This window comes from Moschus berezovskii, chromosome 5 (genome assembly GCF_049115385.1).
Source record: "Moschus berezovskii isolate FMDL1 chromosome 5, NW_MosBer_1.0, whole genome shotgun sequence".
Taxonomy (NCBI): Eukaryota; Metazoa; Chordata; class Mammalia; order Artiodactyla; family Moschidae; genus Moschus; species Moschus berezovskii.
The window spans coordinates 68,852,039-68,871,212 of NC_142464.1; the positions used below are offsets into that span (position 1 = coordinate 68,852,039).

At 46.0% G+C, this 19,174-nt stretch overlaps 1 protein-coding gene across 18 annotated transcripts in view; it reads right to left on the reverse strand.

The window, feature by feature from the left end:
- APBB2 (amyloid beta precursor protein binding family B member 2) overlaps positions 1-19,174 on the reverse strand; it is a 388,982-nt gene that overhangs the window by 61,728 nt on the left and 308,080 nt on the right. For all 18 annotated transcript variants that reach the window (XM_055435278.2, XM_055435274.2, XM_055435271.2 and 15 more), the window contains 2 exons: positions 8,136-8,282; positions 5,539-5,666 (listed from right to left, as the gene is read on the reverse strand). In XM_055435278.2, coding sequence (XP_055291253.2) covers positions 5,539-5,666; positions 8,136-8,282 — 275 coding nt within the window. The remainder of the gene's footprint in view (positions 1-5,538; positions 5,667-8,135; positions 8,283-19,174) is intronic.

Consider the following 19,174-nt stretch of genomic DNA (forward strand, 5'->3'; position numbering starts at 1 on the left):
TCAGACTAGGAAGACACCGGACAGCAGAACAGGACTTGCTCTTTCCACAGACTTCCTTCAGAAGTCACAATGACTGCCTGATTCAATAATAATGAATGCATTATTACTTTCAACACTCTGTGAAGAACCAGGTCATACTGGGTCCACCGCATTTGGGCCTCATACTGTTTTTTACCTTTCCTTTTTAAAATAATCCATTAAAGATGGAAAGACACTTTTAGCTCGGGGGCCTCTACTTTTAATTCATACCCCTGGTTTTATCTCATTAAGGAAAGGGACCAGGCCTAGATTGTGGAGTTCCTAGTCTCCCTGCTGACCCCAGGTTACTTTGGACCATCCATTATGTCTTGTCAGGATTAACAGAGGAGCTCCTGTTTGGACAGAGGACAATTCCTAGGAGTCTGTCTTTGCCCAGTTAGCTGGGTCACTTAAGGCAAATCACACTCTCTGACCTCAGTTAATCCCTAAAATAGGAGGGTTTAAAGACATTGGTTACTCAGTCATCTTTTACATTTAAAAGCCTGTAAGTTACAGTTTTACATATTTTAACTAATTTACAGTCGGGATGCCCCATGCATCAGCCCCCACCGCCATCCCACCCCAAGTCCCCAAATTAAGTAACATTTTTCAAAAGAATCAACGCAAAACAACACTGGCAGGAAAACAAAAGCATGAACTCTGTGTGGTGAAAGACTTCTAAAGCAACTTAAACCAGGAGCTTGGTGAATAAAACCAGTTGGGACTATCCCAAGAGAAGAGAAAATGAGGGGAAAAAAAACAAAACTTAGTGCACTTGAGACTTACTATGTTATTTAGATAAAAGTTCCCCGAGATCTTAACTAGATCAAACAGTTAAACCTAAGATAAACATTTGAAAATTTATGAATAATCTATCACAAGGTAAAAATTGTTGATCAAAAAGAGAAAAGAGATGCATAAAACACGTTCTCAGAAAAGACGCTCTGCTATACAAACTATAAGCACAAACAGTATCTCAGAGCCAAGATTCAACCTGCAGAAGAAAGCGCTTTTTAAAAAGTACTTGTGCACAATGGCTGTGAGGGTTGCTGTTAATTAGGAAGGAATTTTATTTCCTTAGAGCAGGCCCAGTGGGGGTCTCCACTGATAATGGTTATTTATTACAAGGAATTCTGATTCTTCCTAAAGACAAAAATAGCAACCGAGCCTTGCCACTAATTTAAACTAACAAGTTTATTGACCAGAGCAGCATTTCCTAAAGTGTGTTCCATGTGATCACATTTCCATGAAGAAAAGAGTTCTAGTCCACATCAGTGCAGGAGCATCTCTGAGACGGGCCAGAGCAAAGGGCCTTGTTACACTTGGTTTAACACACTCTTCCAGCTGAACCTAGAGCCTTTCCCCTCCCCGACCCCATTTCAAGGGAAGTCTATGAACATCTGACCTGATTAGTGCTCCATGCTACCCTGACCTGGAAAATCCCACTTATGGGGTCTGAAACCCTGCAACTATACCACTTTCCTGTCTCGTGGGAAACAAACGGGAATAGCAGACTATTGGCAACACCCAGAGGATCTGTGCACCCCTTCCCAGACATGCCACAAGAGGCAACGAGAGTCCCTCTCTCAAGTCTCCTGTGTTCAGAAGTTGTGTCTGCTTGCTGCTGATACCTCTTTGCAAGAATGAGGAGCATGCTTTCTCCCAGGGCCCAGTGAGTAAACAGGAGAGCTGTGGCCAGGATTGGCAGAGCCCCTGAAATTGTTGTGAAGTCCCTCCCAACCCATCCTTGGAAGAGAAGCCTGTAGGTCCACAGAAACAAGATGCGAGGTGTCACTGTGGTCGCCTGCTCCAGTCCCTGGAGGCAAAATGCCAGCTCTACAACTCAGTGCCACTGGCATACACGAGGACAGCCTCCCCACAGGAGCAGGTCAATCTGAGTGCTCCCTGGGGCTGCAGTTCCAATTTTGATTGGAAATACAGGGCTCTTTATGAAACCCCTTTCCCCAGTCTGCGCCTCTGGGAGCCTTAACATTTAATTCACTGTGATCAAAAAGAACTAAAGTACAGAACAGTCAAGAAAGAGGAGGGAGGCCTCCCTTTGCCATGCTTCCCAGGTGATACTAGTGGCAAAGAATCTGCCTGCCAATGCAGGAGACATAAAGAGGTATGGGTTCAATCCCGGGTCAGGAAGATCCCCTGGAGAAGGACATGGCAACCCACTCCAGTATTCCTGCCTGGGAAATACCATGGACAAAGGAGTCTGGTGGGCTACAGTCCATGGGGTCGCAAAGAGTTGGACATGACTGAGCGTCTGAGCAAACGGCAGCATAATGCAAATGGACTCTAAGAAGTACTGTAATTAAGGCCAGCGTGAGTCTCAAGAACAAGACAAAAACTTCAGTCCTGTCCAGCAACCACTGACACCCCACAGAGAACCAGCCTCTGGTGCCAAGGAGACTTCTTAGCTAATCATAATAAGAGGTTTCTCTGAATCAACCTGGGGGGATCAGCAGGTCGGGTGTCACAGCTGGATCACCTCCTTACCCAAAGTAAACTTACTCCATAAGGAATTTCTGCAGAGCAAACCAAACCCACTTGAAAGCCTTAAGAAAATGCTAAACCCTAAATAACTTTATAAATTCTGAAATTACATGGCTCAGTGAAGCACTCAGAATTTCACGAGAAACTGCCCTTCATGCCTCTGGTATACATACTTTTCATATTCATTTTAACCACATCAAGAAATCCCCTAAGAGATTCCATTTTCTCAGCAAGGGAAGTTACAAAAGAGAATTCGAAATGGACTTGTTTTTGCAAGCAAAATGAAACACTTTTATGTTTTATTCATGCAAAGCGCAAGTCCCTTCGCAGCATTACAAATTGAATTTGCTCTTGTAAATTGCTGTAAAGGAAAAAAAGAAAAAAGGAATCAAAAGCAAAACCAAGTATCTTAAAAAAAAATCAGGAATACAAAGGTCCCTTCTTTCAGAGAATGAAAACTGCAATGGGGAGAAACTGAAACTTTCACTGACAGACATATTTTTTATTTACTGCTTCCAAAAGCAGTCCAGCTCAAGGGCCCCCAACCAATGCAGGAGCTTCCTGAGGTCCTGAAAGCTAATGTGGAATCCTCTGTTTATTTCTAAATTACATTTACCTGCTAACATTGAGTAAGAACAAGAAGGGGTTTAAAAAAACATTAGTAACCCAGTGCACATTTCAGAAACATAACCAAGGCAAGGTAACCTAATTTATACCGATATCATTAGGTGCAGTGGAGGGGTGGGCAGTTCTTTCCAGCTTGTAGGACAACTGAACACAGAATCTAGAACAGCCTCTGGCCCTCTGTTATCAAATGATAAACTGTACTCAAAACTTCCCTGAGGTCTGATCCCTCCCTCACCCTCTCTGTCTTTGAAAGGAAACCATGTAATTAGCTGTCTCTCCGAGTGGATGTTGCTTTAACCAATCAAAGCTAACATGCGCTAAGCATTTTCTATATTCCCATCACCATGCCAATTATTATACATACACACAGGCATAAACACACACATGCTTTGTGGTCCTTATTACATCCCCATTTCACACATGAGAGAAACTGGGCTCAGGGCTTGAATAATTTTGTCCACTGGAATTTGAATCATATTTTTCACCCTGAACAGAGAGCATTTGGCCTTACTTTAAAGAGCTGGGGTGACCTGAAATCCTCATTAGTGAAACCCACTCACAAGCTAACCTTAAGAAAACACAACCCCATCCAGTTGGACACGCATATAATGATCTTCACCTCGGCTCCTGTCTTAAAAACAAACATGGAGGATAGGAAGGATCAAGTATCTTACACTCTTCCATCAAGGCTAAATGTTTTTAAATATGTACAAACATCATCATGTATTTTCCTTTAATTTCAGTGCTCCAGCTCTGCCAAGCAAGTGAATGACAGGTGTGGATGCATAATCTAGCTACTTACTCCCTTCAAAGCACCTGGTACAGCTGTCACTGTTCATCACTGTTACAAAAGCTCAAAGACACAGCTGTGCTCCCAGGAAGGTTTATCCAATCGGCCATCAAAGGACACTCTACCTCTCTCCTTTGCGACCATCTCTATGTCTGGTTCCAGCAAAAATGCTTGTTCTTTGATGAATGCTTATCCATTTTCCTTTCAGGCTTAGCATTTGGAACTGAATCAAAACACTATTGAATTTGCTACTGCCCAAGGCTGGGTGACGGAGAAGGCAATGGCAAGCCACCCCAGTACTCTTGCCTAGAAAATCCCATGGATGGAGGAGCCTGGTAGGCTGCAGTCCATGGGGTCGCTACGAGTCGGACACGACTGAAGTGACTTAGCAGCAGCAGCAGAGGCTGGGTGAAGCCAAGGCTGAACCCCCTAGAGGACCACACAACCCAACAAACCAGAAAACCCAGGAATGGAGCCACAGGCTCCAGAGAGCCATCTCTCTGTCGTCTGGGATTTCACCAACTTCCGCGATGCTCTTGTCCATTTTCAACAAAGTAATAAATCACCCTACAGCTCGTCCCTAAATGCTAGGAGATCTTCGGGCACCTTGAGAATTGCCAAAGATTAATTATAACTCGAGAGTTAGATGCATTTCATGCAGCCCAATTACTTAATAAAGTATCAAAGCCTGATATCTGTGATACCTGCCACTTTAATACTTAGAACATATACTTGAGAACCAGAACTTCCCTGTTTCCAGTCACTCTGGAGAACAAAAAGATTCACAACTCATCTAAGTAAGAAGTACTTGCTGGAAATGACAAACATTCAGTAGAATTTCAGAAAAATACACGTTGAATGGAACGTTGGTATGACCAGACATTTCAAATGTTAAAAATGTTCAGCCAACTTCAAACTCCAGAAGTTCCTGAGGAACATGAGTTAATGACCTAAAGCTCATGATCTGGATAAACAATAAGGTTCTTCTTTATGGCACAGGGAACTATTTTCGATATCTTGTGATAAATCATAGTGGAAAGGAATATGAAAAAGAATATATATATATATACATATACACATGGGTAACTGAATCACTCTGCTGTATAGCAGAAATTAACACATCATTATAAATCAGCTATACTTCAATAAAATAATTTAAAAAATAAAGTTTGTGATTAGAGGTTGTTCAACCTCTCCCTTCCAACAAGCCCTCTGGTATATATTGAAAATACCAAAAGCAGAGCATCTGAAACAGCTGTGACTCTACTTTAAAACAGACTGCAGAGAAGAGGAAAAAGCAAGGTGAGAGTTCCGAGAGTCTGGATGAGCTGGGAACTCAGATGGGATGGGCAGGTGGAGAAACACACAGCACCAGGGGCAGGATCCAGAGCTGAGAAAGGTCCGAGGTACAGAAACCGGGAATGGAAGTAGCTTGGTTTATGAGGCTGGGACAGAGATGTGCTTTCTTTTTTACATTTCTGCAGAGAGTTCACTGTCAAGTTTCGTAGTTAGTGACATGCAGTAACATCAAGGTCCTACTGTGGCGCTAAGCTTAAACTGGACCCCCTGGCGAGGTGACAAAGGACATGTGGGGCACTCACCGGCCGTTGTCGCGGCCCACGCCCCACACGCGGATGCTGACGATGGGCTGAGCGTGGAGCACGCTGCGGTCCATGGGGTCCACCAGGCTCAGCGTGTCGTTCTCCAGGACCAGGTACATGTCCTTCCCCTGGGATTCAATGAGAAGACCACTTACCTTCTGCACAAAACTATGCATCCTCAGGACGTTCGTGGCTACCAACGGATGTCGGTTCAATGATCAAAATACCGCCCCCGGGTCTGAAATTTGTTTTTTAAGGGAGAAACATCTTCTCCTGATTAAAATATTTATAAATCCTTCATCTTCCCCTCACACGCCCAATTTCTCTGAAATGTGTCCCTAGCCTGCTTTCGAGCTGGCTCTTATTTTTAATTATTTACACTTTGAATCTTTAAGAAGAAAGGCTAATGGCAGGTTCCCTGGAGAATTTGGTCTCTTACTAACTCTAGGTCGGCCAGCCTCTCGTAGCCCCTCTGTCCCCATGCCTTCCCCTCTGCCCAGACCCTCCCAGCCGTCCCCGTGACGGCCTTCCTGGACCCATACCAAGGGCTGTCTCTTCTCGGTTTTTACACCACCTCTGATCTGTGTGATTTGCCTGGTAAATAGCAGGCACAGCTTTGTGATACTTCTCGGTGCTTTAGTAGCTAATGCTGATGTGCCTTTATGACATCTCAGATATTACAGCACACGCTACAGGCTCCTTGGCTCGTGAACACTCTCACTTGCCTCAGAGCTTGGTTTGTTATTATCTCCAACTAGCAGATGGGGAAACTGAGGCTTACAGGTTAAGTGACTTGCTCATGGTCCGACACAGAGGCCGAGATGCCTTTAGCCATGGGGGTTGCTGCAGTGATACCAACACTTGGGAGAAGGAGGTTTCTAGCTTCACTGTTCAGGTTCTGGTCTGTCTCCCCACATATTAATGGCTCTCTGAGGGCAGGAACGCTAGCCTATCCAACTTCATTCCCCTTGCAAACCCTCAGGCATTTTAAGAAATTATTAAATGTTTGCTGTCTGATGGAAAGGCTGTGTCCACTGAAGGTCGCAGTCAGCCCAGATGCTGTGGCGTGGATGCCAGGGAGGTCTACGCTATGCTATGTGAAGCTAAGTCGCTTCAGTCATGTCCAACTCTTTGTGACCTCCTGGACTGTAGCCTGCCAGGCTCCTCTGTCCATGGGGATTTTCCAGGCAGGAATCCTGGAGTGGGTTACCATTTTCTTCCCCACCAGGAAGGTCTAGCAGGGCAGAATGAGGCTTCTTAGCCGATCTTCAAATTCCAAAGCGGGACAGATAAACTGCTCCTTGGTCTGGGTTTTAAGAATGATGTCCCATTACAAGTTTTCAGAGTGAACATAAGCTCTGCTGCTGAGGTGACAGATGTGGGTGTTGCAATGCCTCCGCTCGTTAGTGTTTATTTAAGCCAAACATCTACCACTGAGATCCAGGATGATTTGAAATCTTCCAAAAGGGGAAGACAGCCACTTCCAGGTGAGAGCACTGGCAGAAAACAAAACTTGTGCAGGCTGTTGTAGTTGCACAGACCCTACAGAGCCTGGAGCAACAGACAGCAGGCCGCCTCAGACCTGAAGCACCGCCCAGTGTGTCTTTCGGGGAGCTGCGGCTCACACAGCTTGCTGTGGGCAGGGTTTCTTTCTGTGGACACATTAAGGTCACAGTTGTGTCCAGACCCTGGGCAAAGAGCCAGCCAATAATTAACCAGTCTGTAGATTAACCATGATTGAGGTGCAGGTCCTGGACAGATTCTGTCTCCCAGCACCTCATGGAGGTTGGGTAGCTGGTGAGCAGCTAAGCAATGGTTGGCAGAGCCAAGAGGACGAGCCAAGCTAGAGGGGAGGGTTGCAGCTCCCCAACTTGTCCCCCCAGTGAAGGCCAGGCTCCCTTCTTCCCGCTTCAGCTGAGGGCTGCCGCGTGCTCAGGAGCTGCATCATCATAGTGTCCTGAGGAGCTGGGCCCCCGTGAGCAGGGCAGGTCCTAGGGCCCCCGGGGGCCAACCAGGTGACGTGCTTTCGGATAACTGAGAGCTGACTGGGAATTTCTGGTGCCTTTTCCCACTCTCTCTTTGTCCTTTCCCACCAGGAACTGGGTCATTGGCTGCAGCCTAAGAGAAGTCTGCAGCCAGACCCAGTGGGGAGAGGCCCCCAGCATAATTCCCACCTGGTAACCACTCCTCCGTGCAGCTGCTTCCTGGAAAATACCTCAAGGTGCTAAGAGACTCTAAAAGGGTTCGGGCTGACACTGTCACCTATGTTAAATACATTTTGTAGGATGTGACCCACAGGGAGATCAAATCCAGCCCACCCCTCCCTGCCACACGCACATACGCACACAGTGCATTTCCTTGGGTCCTCACAAAGGCGACAGAGGCCATCTTCATCAGTCAACCCTACCAACAATCTCAGTATTACAGGACAGAACCAGGGACCACTGCTGGCTGATTACCTAAAGTGAAAATGGTTGGCTGAGTGTGGACTATCCCTGGTACCCAATAAATACCTTCAGTGCCCCTCAGAACTGTGTCTCTCGGCACAGCAGGAATGCAAGCAAGCCTGACATTAATTATTTTCACCTGTAACTTACCTCTCCCCAAATGCCGACTGTATCTCGGATGTCGTTTTTGCAGTAGGAAAGCTGCCTGATGCAGTTGTTGACAGCAACACTACTCTTGCCGGGAGCGAGGTCCTCCTCTGCCATTTCCACCCACCCCAGAGAGCGCACAGCGAAACACTGGGAGAAAACCAGAGAACCGGAGATTACTTACTGGCCACAGGTAGCCCAAGATCCTCTACAAAATGTGCACAATGTGTCTTCAATGACTACAAAATGTTCAATCATCTAATAACTAATTCTTGATTGTTGAAAATTTTAATTGTGGCTATTTTTTACTCTAAAAAATGTAGTAATAACTACATTCTTGCCTACCTTTCTCTGTGTGTGTTCAGTTTTTTTCTTAGAACCAATTATTAGAAGAAGAATGATAGGGCTCATGGGTTTAAACATTTGTAAGCTCTTTTTTCTAGTACATGACAGTAGCAGTATCTTTTACCTAGTATCAGTCAGGATTTTTCAATAGTAATAACCTCAGAGGGTTCTCACAAGGAGTAATCTCTGTGAGATTTGTTACTTGCTAAGTATCTAGGAAAAGACAATAGAAGGGAGAAATAATTAAATACATGTCTGGCACTTGTTTCTAATATCAATGGGCCAAAATGTATTCTCTAATATCCAGAAATGAAGGAAAACAGAGGGTGGGGGTGTGCGTGCATCATAACAAATCTCAGTGTTTGTTATTAGAACCAAATCCTTAGAAGCCTACAGAGTAATTAACCTGTAAGAAAACAGAGCACAAATTCAATTTATTCTTTTATCATTTAGAGATATTCAGCTTGAGATCATGCTCCTCATCTTCTTTTTAAAAGTTCAGGTATTCAATTTTTTTTTAATATGGAAAGTATCATATGCATGTTGCAACAAGTTAAAAAAATCCAAAAATTTATAAAGAAGTTCATGGGACATATGAGGGCAATTTGGATACAGCATCTACCTAGCGGTTAACTGCCAGGGTTACCAGGTAGCTGGCAACCTGTGACTCAGGTCCCCTCCTGAGCTGCACATCAATTGAAGAGATCACATTCCCAGGACAGGAGGGGCAAACAAGGTGCCACACTTTTGTGGAGCCAACAGGCTGACTCTCAAGACAGCATCTTCTAAAGTTTCCAAAACTGCACTTCCTAACAAAATGAAGAACTGCAGCGAAGTGTCCCAAGGTGACCACATTCAGTCTAGTTTAACGTTCTCTGTGTCTCAGCCCCTGTACCCAGACGGGGTGCCTCCTTCCTGAATTGTCGGTCAGTTTCTCAAAAAAATACCCCACCAAAATACTGAAAACGTCAACAGAATGTGGATCCTAGAGGGGAAGGACCGAGGTACCTGGGACCCGGTGAGGACCCGTGTGGAATGGAACAGCTCCTGAGCACTGACAGTGCCCACGAGGCCTCTTACAGAAATTCCAAAAGCAGAAGGCCATCGCTGCAACGACTGCAAAAGCTACTCAGGATCCCGGGTCCCGGGAAAGGTTCTGGGAGATGCCCTCACAGTTCATGTGCGCATGTGTATCTGCTGGAGAGACACTGCCCAAGAGGAAGGTGCCACAGGAGCCAGGGCTGCTCCCTCTGAGGCTCTGCTCCCTTTATCCTGAGACCAAACTACTCCTGCAAGTGGACATGTCAGAAATACCACAAGAGGACACCATAGCGCATCTCCCCACGTTTCATTAAGACCCACAACTTCAAGGGCCATGCCTGTAAGTACTCATATGCTGCTTCCTGCAGGGGGCGCTGTGCAGCTCAGTAACTTTTCTTTGTTGGTTCCCAACGTAGTCCCTGGTGAGTAAAATCACAACCCCACAATCTCCCTGCTTCCATCTGCCATTTTGGTCTTGCTATGCAGCACCTTATAATGGAAAATCTCACCTTTTCCACCTTCACCAAATGTGTAGAGCTTTAGCTCTACGCCAAAGAGCAGTTCTCAGTCACCAGCAGGGTGTCTGAAAGTTCAGCTCATTTCTGATACTATCTAACTGGAGAAACCATCAGATCCCACAGGTTTGGGGCTCAGCCCTACAAGACCCCCTCCCCCACACCCCTGCCAACTTCAGTTGCCAACTGCAAACCTATTATCACCTGAGCTTCTAGCCAACCAGATACAGCTCGAATGTTCTGATGGACTGTCCTCACTGGGTTTGCTTTATTCGGTGGAGTGGCCAGCAGAACTCAGAGAAACATTTTAAGTACTAGATCACTGATGCAATTGTTTGGTCACTAAGTCGTGTCTTTGAGACCCCATGGACTGTAGCACGCCAGGCTCCTCTGTCCTCCACTATCTCCTGGAGGTTTATGATAAAAGGATACAACTCAAAGAACAGCCAGAAGGAAGATATGCACAGGACACAGTGCAGAGAAAGCGTGCAGAGCTCCCATGCGCTTCCCAGGTGTCATTCTCCCCAACCTCCACGTGCATACCAGCCTGGAAACTCTCTGAATCCTGTCCTCTGTGGGTTTTACAGAGGCTTCACTACATAGGCATGATTGGTTAAATCACAGGCCACACTGGTGACTGAACTCAATCTCCAGCTCCTCTCCCTTCCTTGGGGATGGGCATGGGACTGAAAGTTTCCACCCCCTAGAACCCAGTGGGTTCTACTGGCAACCAGGTCCCACCCTTAGGTGAGTTCTAGAAGTCATCTTATAGGTATTTACTCATTTAATCCTCACCTCAACCCTACCAGGTTGATACTAAGTTACTGTATCCATGTTACAGAAGAGGAAGGAGAGTGGAGCGCAAGGCTGATAAATGGTGGACCTCAGTTTGACCTCTGGGCCCTCACTCTTACTGCTCTGCCCTATGCCTGAAATGCTGCTGGAGGAGCAGAGTCCAACTGGGCTGGGCCCACAAGAGGCACAGGAACACAGTCAGCAAGGTCAATACAGTTGAGTGTATCTGGCCCAAGAGCACATGTTCTCAGTCGTGTCTGACTCGCCAGGCTCCTCTGTCCATGGGATTCTCCAGGCAAGAATACTGGAGTGGGTAGTGATTTCCTCCTCCAGGGGATCTTCCTGACCCAGGGATGGAACCGCATCTCCTGCACTGGCAGGCAGTTTCTTTTACCATCTGGGTCACCAAGGAAGCCCAGTCCAAAAGCAGGGACAGCCTAAATTAAAATTTTAGCTCTGACTTAAAGGCACTGTGATCTTGGCTGTGTAACTTACAAAATCTCATTTTTTTAATTTGCAAACATGGGAATAACAGTAATACTTACCTCAGAGGGTTCTCACGAGGAGAAAACAACATAACACAGGTAGAAAACACACCATGAGCACTGCTGAGTGAAAGTACAAATGGTCCAGTGCCACACACACCTTAAAGGGGGTCATCCAGGGGGAAAATGAAAGGAGACAGGAGATGTGTAATTACATGATCCCCATGTTCCGATTATCCCCAGGATGGTTTTGGCTTATGTTTGTTTTCTGGCAAAATCATTAAGAGCAGCTCCTTTTATTCTCAAAAGTGTCCTAGTTTGCATAATAAATTAGTCACTCTAGTCGAAATTCCAGTGAATTCACCCTTTGGCACAGAGACTGAGGTTTGAAGGTATCATATGCATGAGATATGCCGGGGTGGAAATGGGTTCAACATGGCAGGGTGTGTGTGTGTGTCAGGGGGGAACAGGGAATAATACCCTAATACACCCTAATAATACCCTAACAGGGATGGTGCTATGCTCTAAAACTAGAAGCGAGAAACACATTTCTCCACTTTTTTACACAGCCTATTACAGAATCCTATAGTCTGTGAATACTCAAAGAATTTATTAACATTAAGGAAGGTGAAAAAGAATACTGGCTGTTTTTTTGTCTTTGAATCCAAGAATGCATGGATTTCAAAAAACAATAGTCCTCACAATACAATTAATTTTCTGTATGTATTCAATAATTCTGCTGTTGTAATTTAGTTTCTGATCTGAAAAACTTCACCACGGGTCCTTATGGCCACAGTAAGAGGAGTTGGATGTATGTAGAAGTCCCACTAAGAAGCCAGCTCTATTTCCTCCCAAAGAACCAAGCAGCAAAGAGCAACCTGCGCTACTTGGTGCTGCCCCCGTGTGGCCAGGAAGGTTTATAGCCACCACTTTTCCTTAAAGTCAGGAAATTATTAATATATAACCAGCTTTCTGAATAAACACTCATAGAATAGGAGGAACTCAAAATATTCAATCCAAATACGTAATCAAATAGCTGATCAATCTGACTGTTTACACACTTTTTTCAAATTTTGAAGGAAAAAACCCCAACATTTGTACTCTGATGCTCATTCTTCAATAGCTCTTTACCAAAAGGGTAAAAATGAGTAATGAATGGTTCAGGTGTCTGTGTCATCAGGCGGATCTAGATTCAAGTCACGACTTTGTACCTACCAGCTAGTGACTTTGGGGAAATCACTGCAGGTCTCTAAGACTTAGTTTTTTTATCTGTAAAATAGGGATAATAATAGTACCTATACTTTATAGTACTGTTGTTGGACTGAGATAATATAGGTAAAACCTTTAGCATTTCTGGCATATAATAAGAACTCAATAAAAATTTATTATGTTATTGATAAATTTTAACTTTTATGTGTGGATTTTAAAGATTTCTCTAGTTTAACTGACATCAGCCACAGCTAAAACACTCAGAAGGCTCTGTTAAAACACAGAAAACCAGACACCATCACCACAGTTCCTGATTCCGTGGGTCAGGGTAGGGCCCTCAAACCTGAATTTGTAATAGTCTCCCAGGTGATGCTGAAGCTGCGGGCCTGGGGACCACACTTGGAGAAATTCCTTACTCGGTGTCGTGCTGTTCCCACGACTGATCCTAAAAGGCAGATCGAGGTTCAAATCTCAGGACTGCCACTTACTATGTGTGATCTTGGGCGTGCTCATTAACCGTTCTGTGCCTCAGTTTCCTCACCTGTAAAACAAGGACACCGAAGTCCCTGTCTCACGATAACCTGTGCGTATTGTGAGGATGAACTGGGCAGAGTTCGCTGCTGTGCCTGTTGCTGCCATCAGTCATCATGGGCATTTAGGGGACCAGGGTCACGGCTGAACCGGGAGGGATGTGGCTCTCGGCTGGGGCTTCCTTCTCTCCCACCTGTTCCCTCTCCCCTGCACTGGAACCAATGGTCAGATCTTCGTTGGAAACACACATCCTATTTCAACTTCTGTTTGAGTCCTCTGTTAACAGAGACGGATGCCTGCGGAGAACCTCTTCCTGAGACACACATTGAGGGGCAGAAACAGTGCCAAGCCTTGGTTTCTGGGGCCCGTCAGTCATGCGTCCGCATTCCTCTAGTCCCATCAGTGTGGCTCAGCCTCCAGGAACCTATACTTACTCAGTTGCAAAATGACATTAACACTAGGCTCAGAGCACTTCCAGGAGAGCCAAAGCGAGCAAGGAAGCGCAGGGAAGGGGCGCTGCAGGCCCTCAGCACATGTTCCCTCTCTTCTCTCTCTGGCTCCAAGAGACCCTCTCATGTCCTTCTTCGTTCTCCCACAGGCTTTCTTCTCCTCCTCCTCCTGAGTTTTAACAAGGACAAGCAAGATGAGAGCCTACTGGCTGAAAATGGGGGAGGGGAGAGACAAGGGAATTGGAGCCGATGGAGTTATAGTCAGACACAAGCCTTGCCTCCAGCCAGGTGAGCCAGCTCTGTGCAAGGCATCAGAGATGCTGCCGCTCAGACCAGCGTAATCCACGAGGCACCACCTTCGATGCCCAGAACACAGTTAATGCTCTACATAAGTCCTGAAGGATGATGACATAAAAGTAAATGATAGCAGAATTGATAGCGACACTAAATTATAGATATTAAAAAAACTAAGAACATCCAAGAGAAAAGCTACAATTTAGTTTACACTGCAAGTGTAATCCTAATCCATACTCATTTATTGGAATTGCTTACCACTAAGCTAGATTACTCTGCAGAACAATAACAACTGTGTATACAAGTTAGTAAACATTTACTGAGTGCCTATTGGTTCCTGGAGACATAGGGAAATGAGCAGGATGTAGAATAGACATAAAGCAGGAGTCTATTGCATGGAAATGAGAAATATGGGGACAGAGAGGCACACGTATGTGTTGGGAGTCTTTTAACTCAGAGAGAGGGAATCATGGACAGCTTACTAAAGGATATGGTATTGAGCTGAGCCTTGTAGGATGGATGGGTTTATTCATTTAACAAAGATTTACTGATAACTGTGATATGCCAAGTACTGGAGGGACATCAATGAACCTGAGAGGCCAAACGCTCTGCTCTGAGTGGTATTTAAAAAAACTAGAAGGGAGGATTCATTTGGCTGTGACACCAGAGGTTGCACAGCTCTGGTGACGTAACCCACCAGTAAGGTACAATTGTGTGTGGGGGAGGGGATATGAGACAGTGGTTTAGGGTCTAGGCTTTCAAGTCACTAACATAGGATCAAATCCCACACTGGCTACTATAAGCGGTGTGATTGGAGCCAAGTTACTAAATCTTGGTGCACGTCAGTCTCTTCACCTGCTGCCGTGAGGATGGTGGTATGGACCACCTGGGGGTGCTGGCATGATTAATGGGAAGCCTGATGGTAAGAATAGGACCTGGCCCAAAGCGGATGCTCAAGAAAAGGTGGCTGGTATTTTCACAAGGTCTCTGGCTCAGGGGGTAAAGAATCCACTTGCAACGCAGGAGACACAGAAGATGCAGGTTCAATCCCTGGGTTGGGAAGATCCTGGTGGATCTTGATCCTGGTGGGCTATAGTCCAAAGGGTCGCAGAGTCAGACAAGACAGAGCCACTGAACAGGAAGGCACGCTGATCCCTTTCAAAAGCGTCATGCATGCGTGCAGAGTCACTCAGTTGTGTCTGACTCTTTGAGACCCCATGGACTGTAGCCCTCCAGACTCTTCTGCCCATAGGATTTTTCAGGTAAGAAGACTGCACTGGGTTGCCATTTCCTCCTCCAGGGGAACTTCCTGACCCAGAGATCGAATCCATGTCTCCTTCAGCTTCTGCAATGGCAAGTGGATTCTTGACCACTGATCCACCTGGGAAGCCCAGGCAAAAGCATCAGGACTGGGGAATTCCTCCAACAGTCAGTCAATTCTGTTTCATTTTTCCAACTTATGATCAAACATTACTATGGCTATACCTTGGGTGGCTGGGGATGGGAAGAGGCCCGAGGCCCAGAGAGGAGGGGAAGAAAGCCCCCAGGCTCCATCATCTCATAAGCCCACCTAAGAGTCCATGGACCCCGGAGATCCACTGATGGGCTTCAAGAAGTTCTAAATCTCCTACAAATACATCCAAAGTTATGTGGGTTTGCCTGTAATGGAAAGAGGATCCAAAGCTGTCCAAAGGTTCTGGGAATATAAAACACTTTAAAAGAATCCCAAGGAGTCTGGAAATCAGAGTGCTCAACTCATCAAGACATCAATTAAGGTAACATGTGTTTAGGGTAGAAAAAGCTGAGTAGCTGGCATCTGAGTTCTTTTTTGAAAAGTGGATGAGGAAAATGGTTAGCCGGCTCTACATAAGAAAGGATCAGGAGTTTAGGGGAGAAAGGGAAATGGGGGAAGGGCAGTGAGAAAGGGCTGCAGAGCCTCTGGGGAAGTTCTGAAATGGCAGGCAGTGCCTGAGTGACTTATAAAGGTGAAGGAAGTCCAACACCCAGTTTTGAAAACCAGTGACTAACTTCTGATGCAACGTAAGCCCTCTCTAAATTACCCCTGATGCTCCAGCAAGAGCCTGATAGAGAGGTGGCTGACATCATCAGGAATGAAGAGAAGGGTGAACTCCTGCCCTGGGTAAATGCTTGGCAGAGGAGAGTAGTGGCAAAAGCCTCTGAGTGGAGCACTGGGAGTCAACACAAGAGAAACATAAGCCCAAGTAACCGGCAGAACTGGTGGGGGTGCTGGTGGGTGAGGGGTGGACCCATGAACTTTTGCAGGATATGAGACAGGGACTCAAGCCTGTCTCGCCTGCATCCTAAGAACATAGAGATCCCGCTGCTGCCTGAGCTACGCAGAGCTGCTCTGCGGAGGCTGTTTATATCTGTGTTCTTGGGGTCAGGTGGGAAAAAATATATGTATTTTTGCTGTATGTGACTATGAGGAAGGATCTTTTGAATAATCATACAGCCTGCAGAGAAACGGAGAGAGAATCCGTTTTTACTTCATAGTGATGGCTGCCGTAAGGTAACCATCTAGGATATAGTCATCACGTTTGAGAGCCTATATCCTGGGATGTCTCTCGAAGAATCTGGATCTGTCCTCTGCCCTTTCCCTCCCCAGTTACTGCATCAGAAACGGTGCAGATCTGATTTTTGCCTACAGGTCTGTCCAGATTTTGCTGAGAAATAAGGCAGCCAGAAATAAACAAAGGGCTGTGACCTCAAATGACTTTCAGAGTACTGTCTAAAAATGCACAGGCTTTTCAGGGTTCCAGATATCTTCCTTAGATTGTGGTTCCCATAACGCACAGGGAAGTCTTCAGCAAATCAGAACCTGTGGTCATGTTACATAGGAATGTAGATCACTGTCATGATGGACACAGTTTGAAACAAAATTAGGAAACACTGAAACACTGAAATGCTTTCTAAATTCAGCCCCTCAGTGGGATCTACCAGAGAGGTGCCTGGGGACTCTGGAGTGGAGCCTGACCTAGTTCTCTATCCGGCTGAAGCAAGGAATCAGCCTGATTAATTATTCAGCCTGGCAACAACCTGGGCAGCCAGGGAGGACCCAAAGAGCATTTCTACACTGACCCCAATGAGCACGTCAGCTGTTCCTGCTGTTTCTCCCCAGACTGTCTGCAACGTGCTGAGCAACCGAGCAGAAAACAAGACACCTGCCCTCTGGGGCCGTGGGTCCGCTAGTACCGCTTACTTAACTCTCCTCTTTCCTACTTTTCAGGGCAAGATCACTCTACTGGAAAAATTCGTCCTATGCTAACATCCTATGCTGATGGCTTATGCTGTCAAAGTGGACCCTCATCATAATGACTAATGCGCATCTGGTGCTGACAGCGCGCCAGGCACCAACAACTGACCTGTAATTTCAATACTGTCTACAACGCCCACCTCTCTGCCTGCCTGCCTGCTCGCCACCCCTTACTGGTGGTCAGTTCCTGGAGGGGGGTTCCCAGCCTAGATCATCTCTGTCTCTAGTAATTAGCAAGCTCTGTCCCTAGTAAACACTCTAGAGACCTGAAGGTCAGGGGCAGCAATACCAACCACATTCCCTATAGTTGGGAAATGCTCAGAGCAGAGCTAAATTATCTAACGGAAGCAGGGAAAGATGTGCCACAGTTTAGAGGCGGTACCTTTAGTTGTCTCTCATGCACAGCGTGGGGTGATGCAGGTCTCTGAGATTTAAGGCTTTGGTGACTTTAAATCCTTAAATGAAGATGTAAGGGTTCTTTCAAAGCCCTGAGCTTTGATTTCGCCCCCTCTCTGTGCCATTCCAACAGGTGATGACTCCTCTGCAACTGCTCCCTCGGCTTTATAAAAAGTGCTTGTTGACTCACCGCTCTACCACATGGAGAAAGCAATCGTTCTGAGATTTAAGGGAACCCAGGTTTGAAACACTGACGTGCTGAAGAGCAGGCTCAAGGGGAGGTCACACTTGGTGGGGGTAGGGCTAAGATCTGACTCTGCACATAATACTTTGAATATTCAGCCATCGCTGGGGTGTCTTTGCTTCCTCACTCTTACTCAGGGGAAGCAAACTCTCCCCATTCTTCCTTACCGAGTGGTCTCTTTGGTAGATAAGCCAGTTCAGATGGGCAGAGCTGTAGCCTGGCCTCCTCCTGTCCCCTCAAGTGGGGGTGGGGGAGGATTCATGCTGGAGAACGGGACGGTGCTATCATGCTGGATTCCGACTTTTAACTTAAAACACATGTGAGCAGCACTGAACTCATGAAACCAACTTGTCTTGCTTTTAACTTAACACATAACATGTGCACTTTTACACAGCAATGAAATCATGACATCCATATGCTTTTAACGTATTTCTAAGTATGATTATCTTGAAGAGCAATATTCTCACTAGTGCTTAAGTGGGATTTCAGAGCGAGGGAGGACATTTCCATTTATTGCACTCCTATGTTAGAGACTTTTTATTAGTTATCTAATTCAACTTCGTTTAATTCGCACAACCAAGTAAATGAGTTATTCCACCCATTTTTGAGAAGAAATAAACTCCCAAAGGAACCCTGGCAAGTCTGCTGCTGCTGCTGCTAAGTCACTTCAGTCATGTCTGACTCTGTGACCCCATAGACGACAGCCCACTAGGCTCCCCCGTCCCTGGGATTCTCCAGGGAAGAACACTGGAGTGGGTTGCCATTTCCTTCTCCAATGCATGAAAGTGAAAAGTGAAAGTGAAGTCGCTCAGTCATGTCTGACTCTTGGCGACCCCATGGACTGCAGCCTACCAGGCTCCTCCACCCATGGGATTTTCCAGGCAAGAGTACTGGAGTGGGTTGCAAGTCTACGGTTACATAAAACGTTTTGCAAAGTCTGACTCTGGTCATCACACGTAATGCAAACACTTGTGAAGTGGTGGTGAGGAGGGGATGGGGTGGGGGGTGCTGAGGTGGAGGACAAGAGTTTCATATGCAGTGTGTCTGTCTACATACTGAGTGGGAAAAATCCACTTCTCTTTTACCACTCACACAGAACACGTCACTTCTGACCCACCTAGTCATCAAATGTGCAGGAGCTCTTCTGCACACCAAGCAAGTCTCTGGAGCACCAGAGGGGTGTGCTGCAATTTAACTCAAGCCTGACACCCTCTACTTAGAGAGACAGTCAGATCCCACAGGTTACGGTCTCAAACCCGCAAGGCTGCTTGCCCCAACCCCCACCCCTCAGACACCAATCACTAAGTCTAGGTTGTCACGTGTGCTTCTGACCAAGCAAGTATAAACTGGAGACTCTCCTGACCCCTCATCAGGTTTAACTTGCTGGAGAGGTTCACAGAACTTGGGAGAAGTTTACCTACTAGATCATCTGTTTATTATAAAAGAATATAACTCAGGAACATG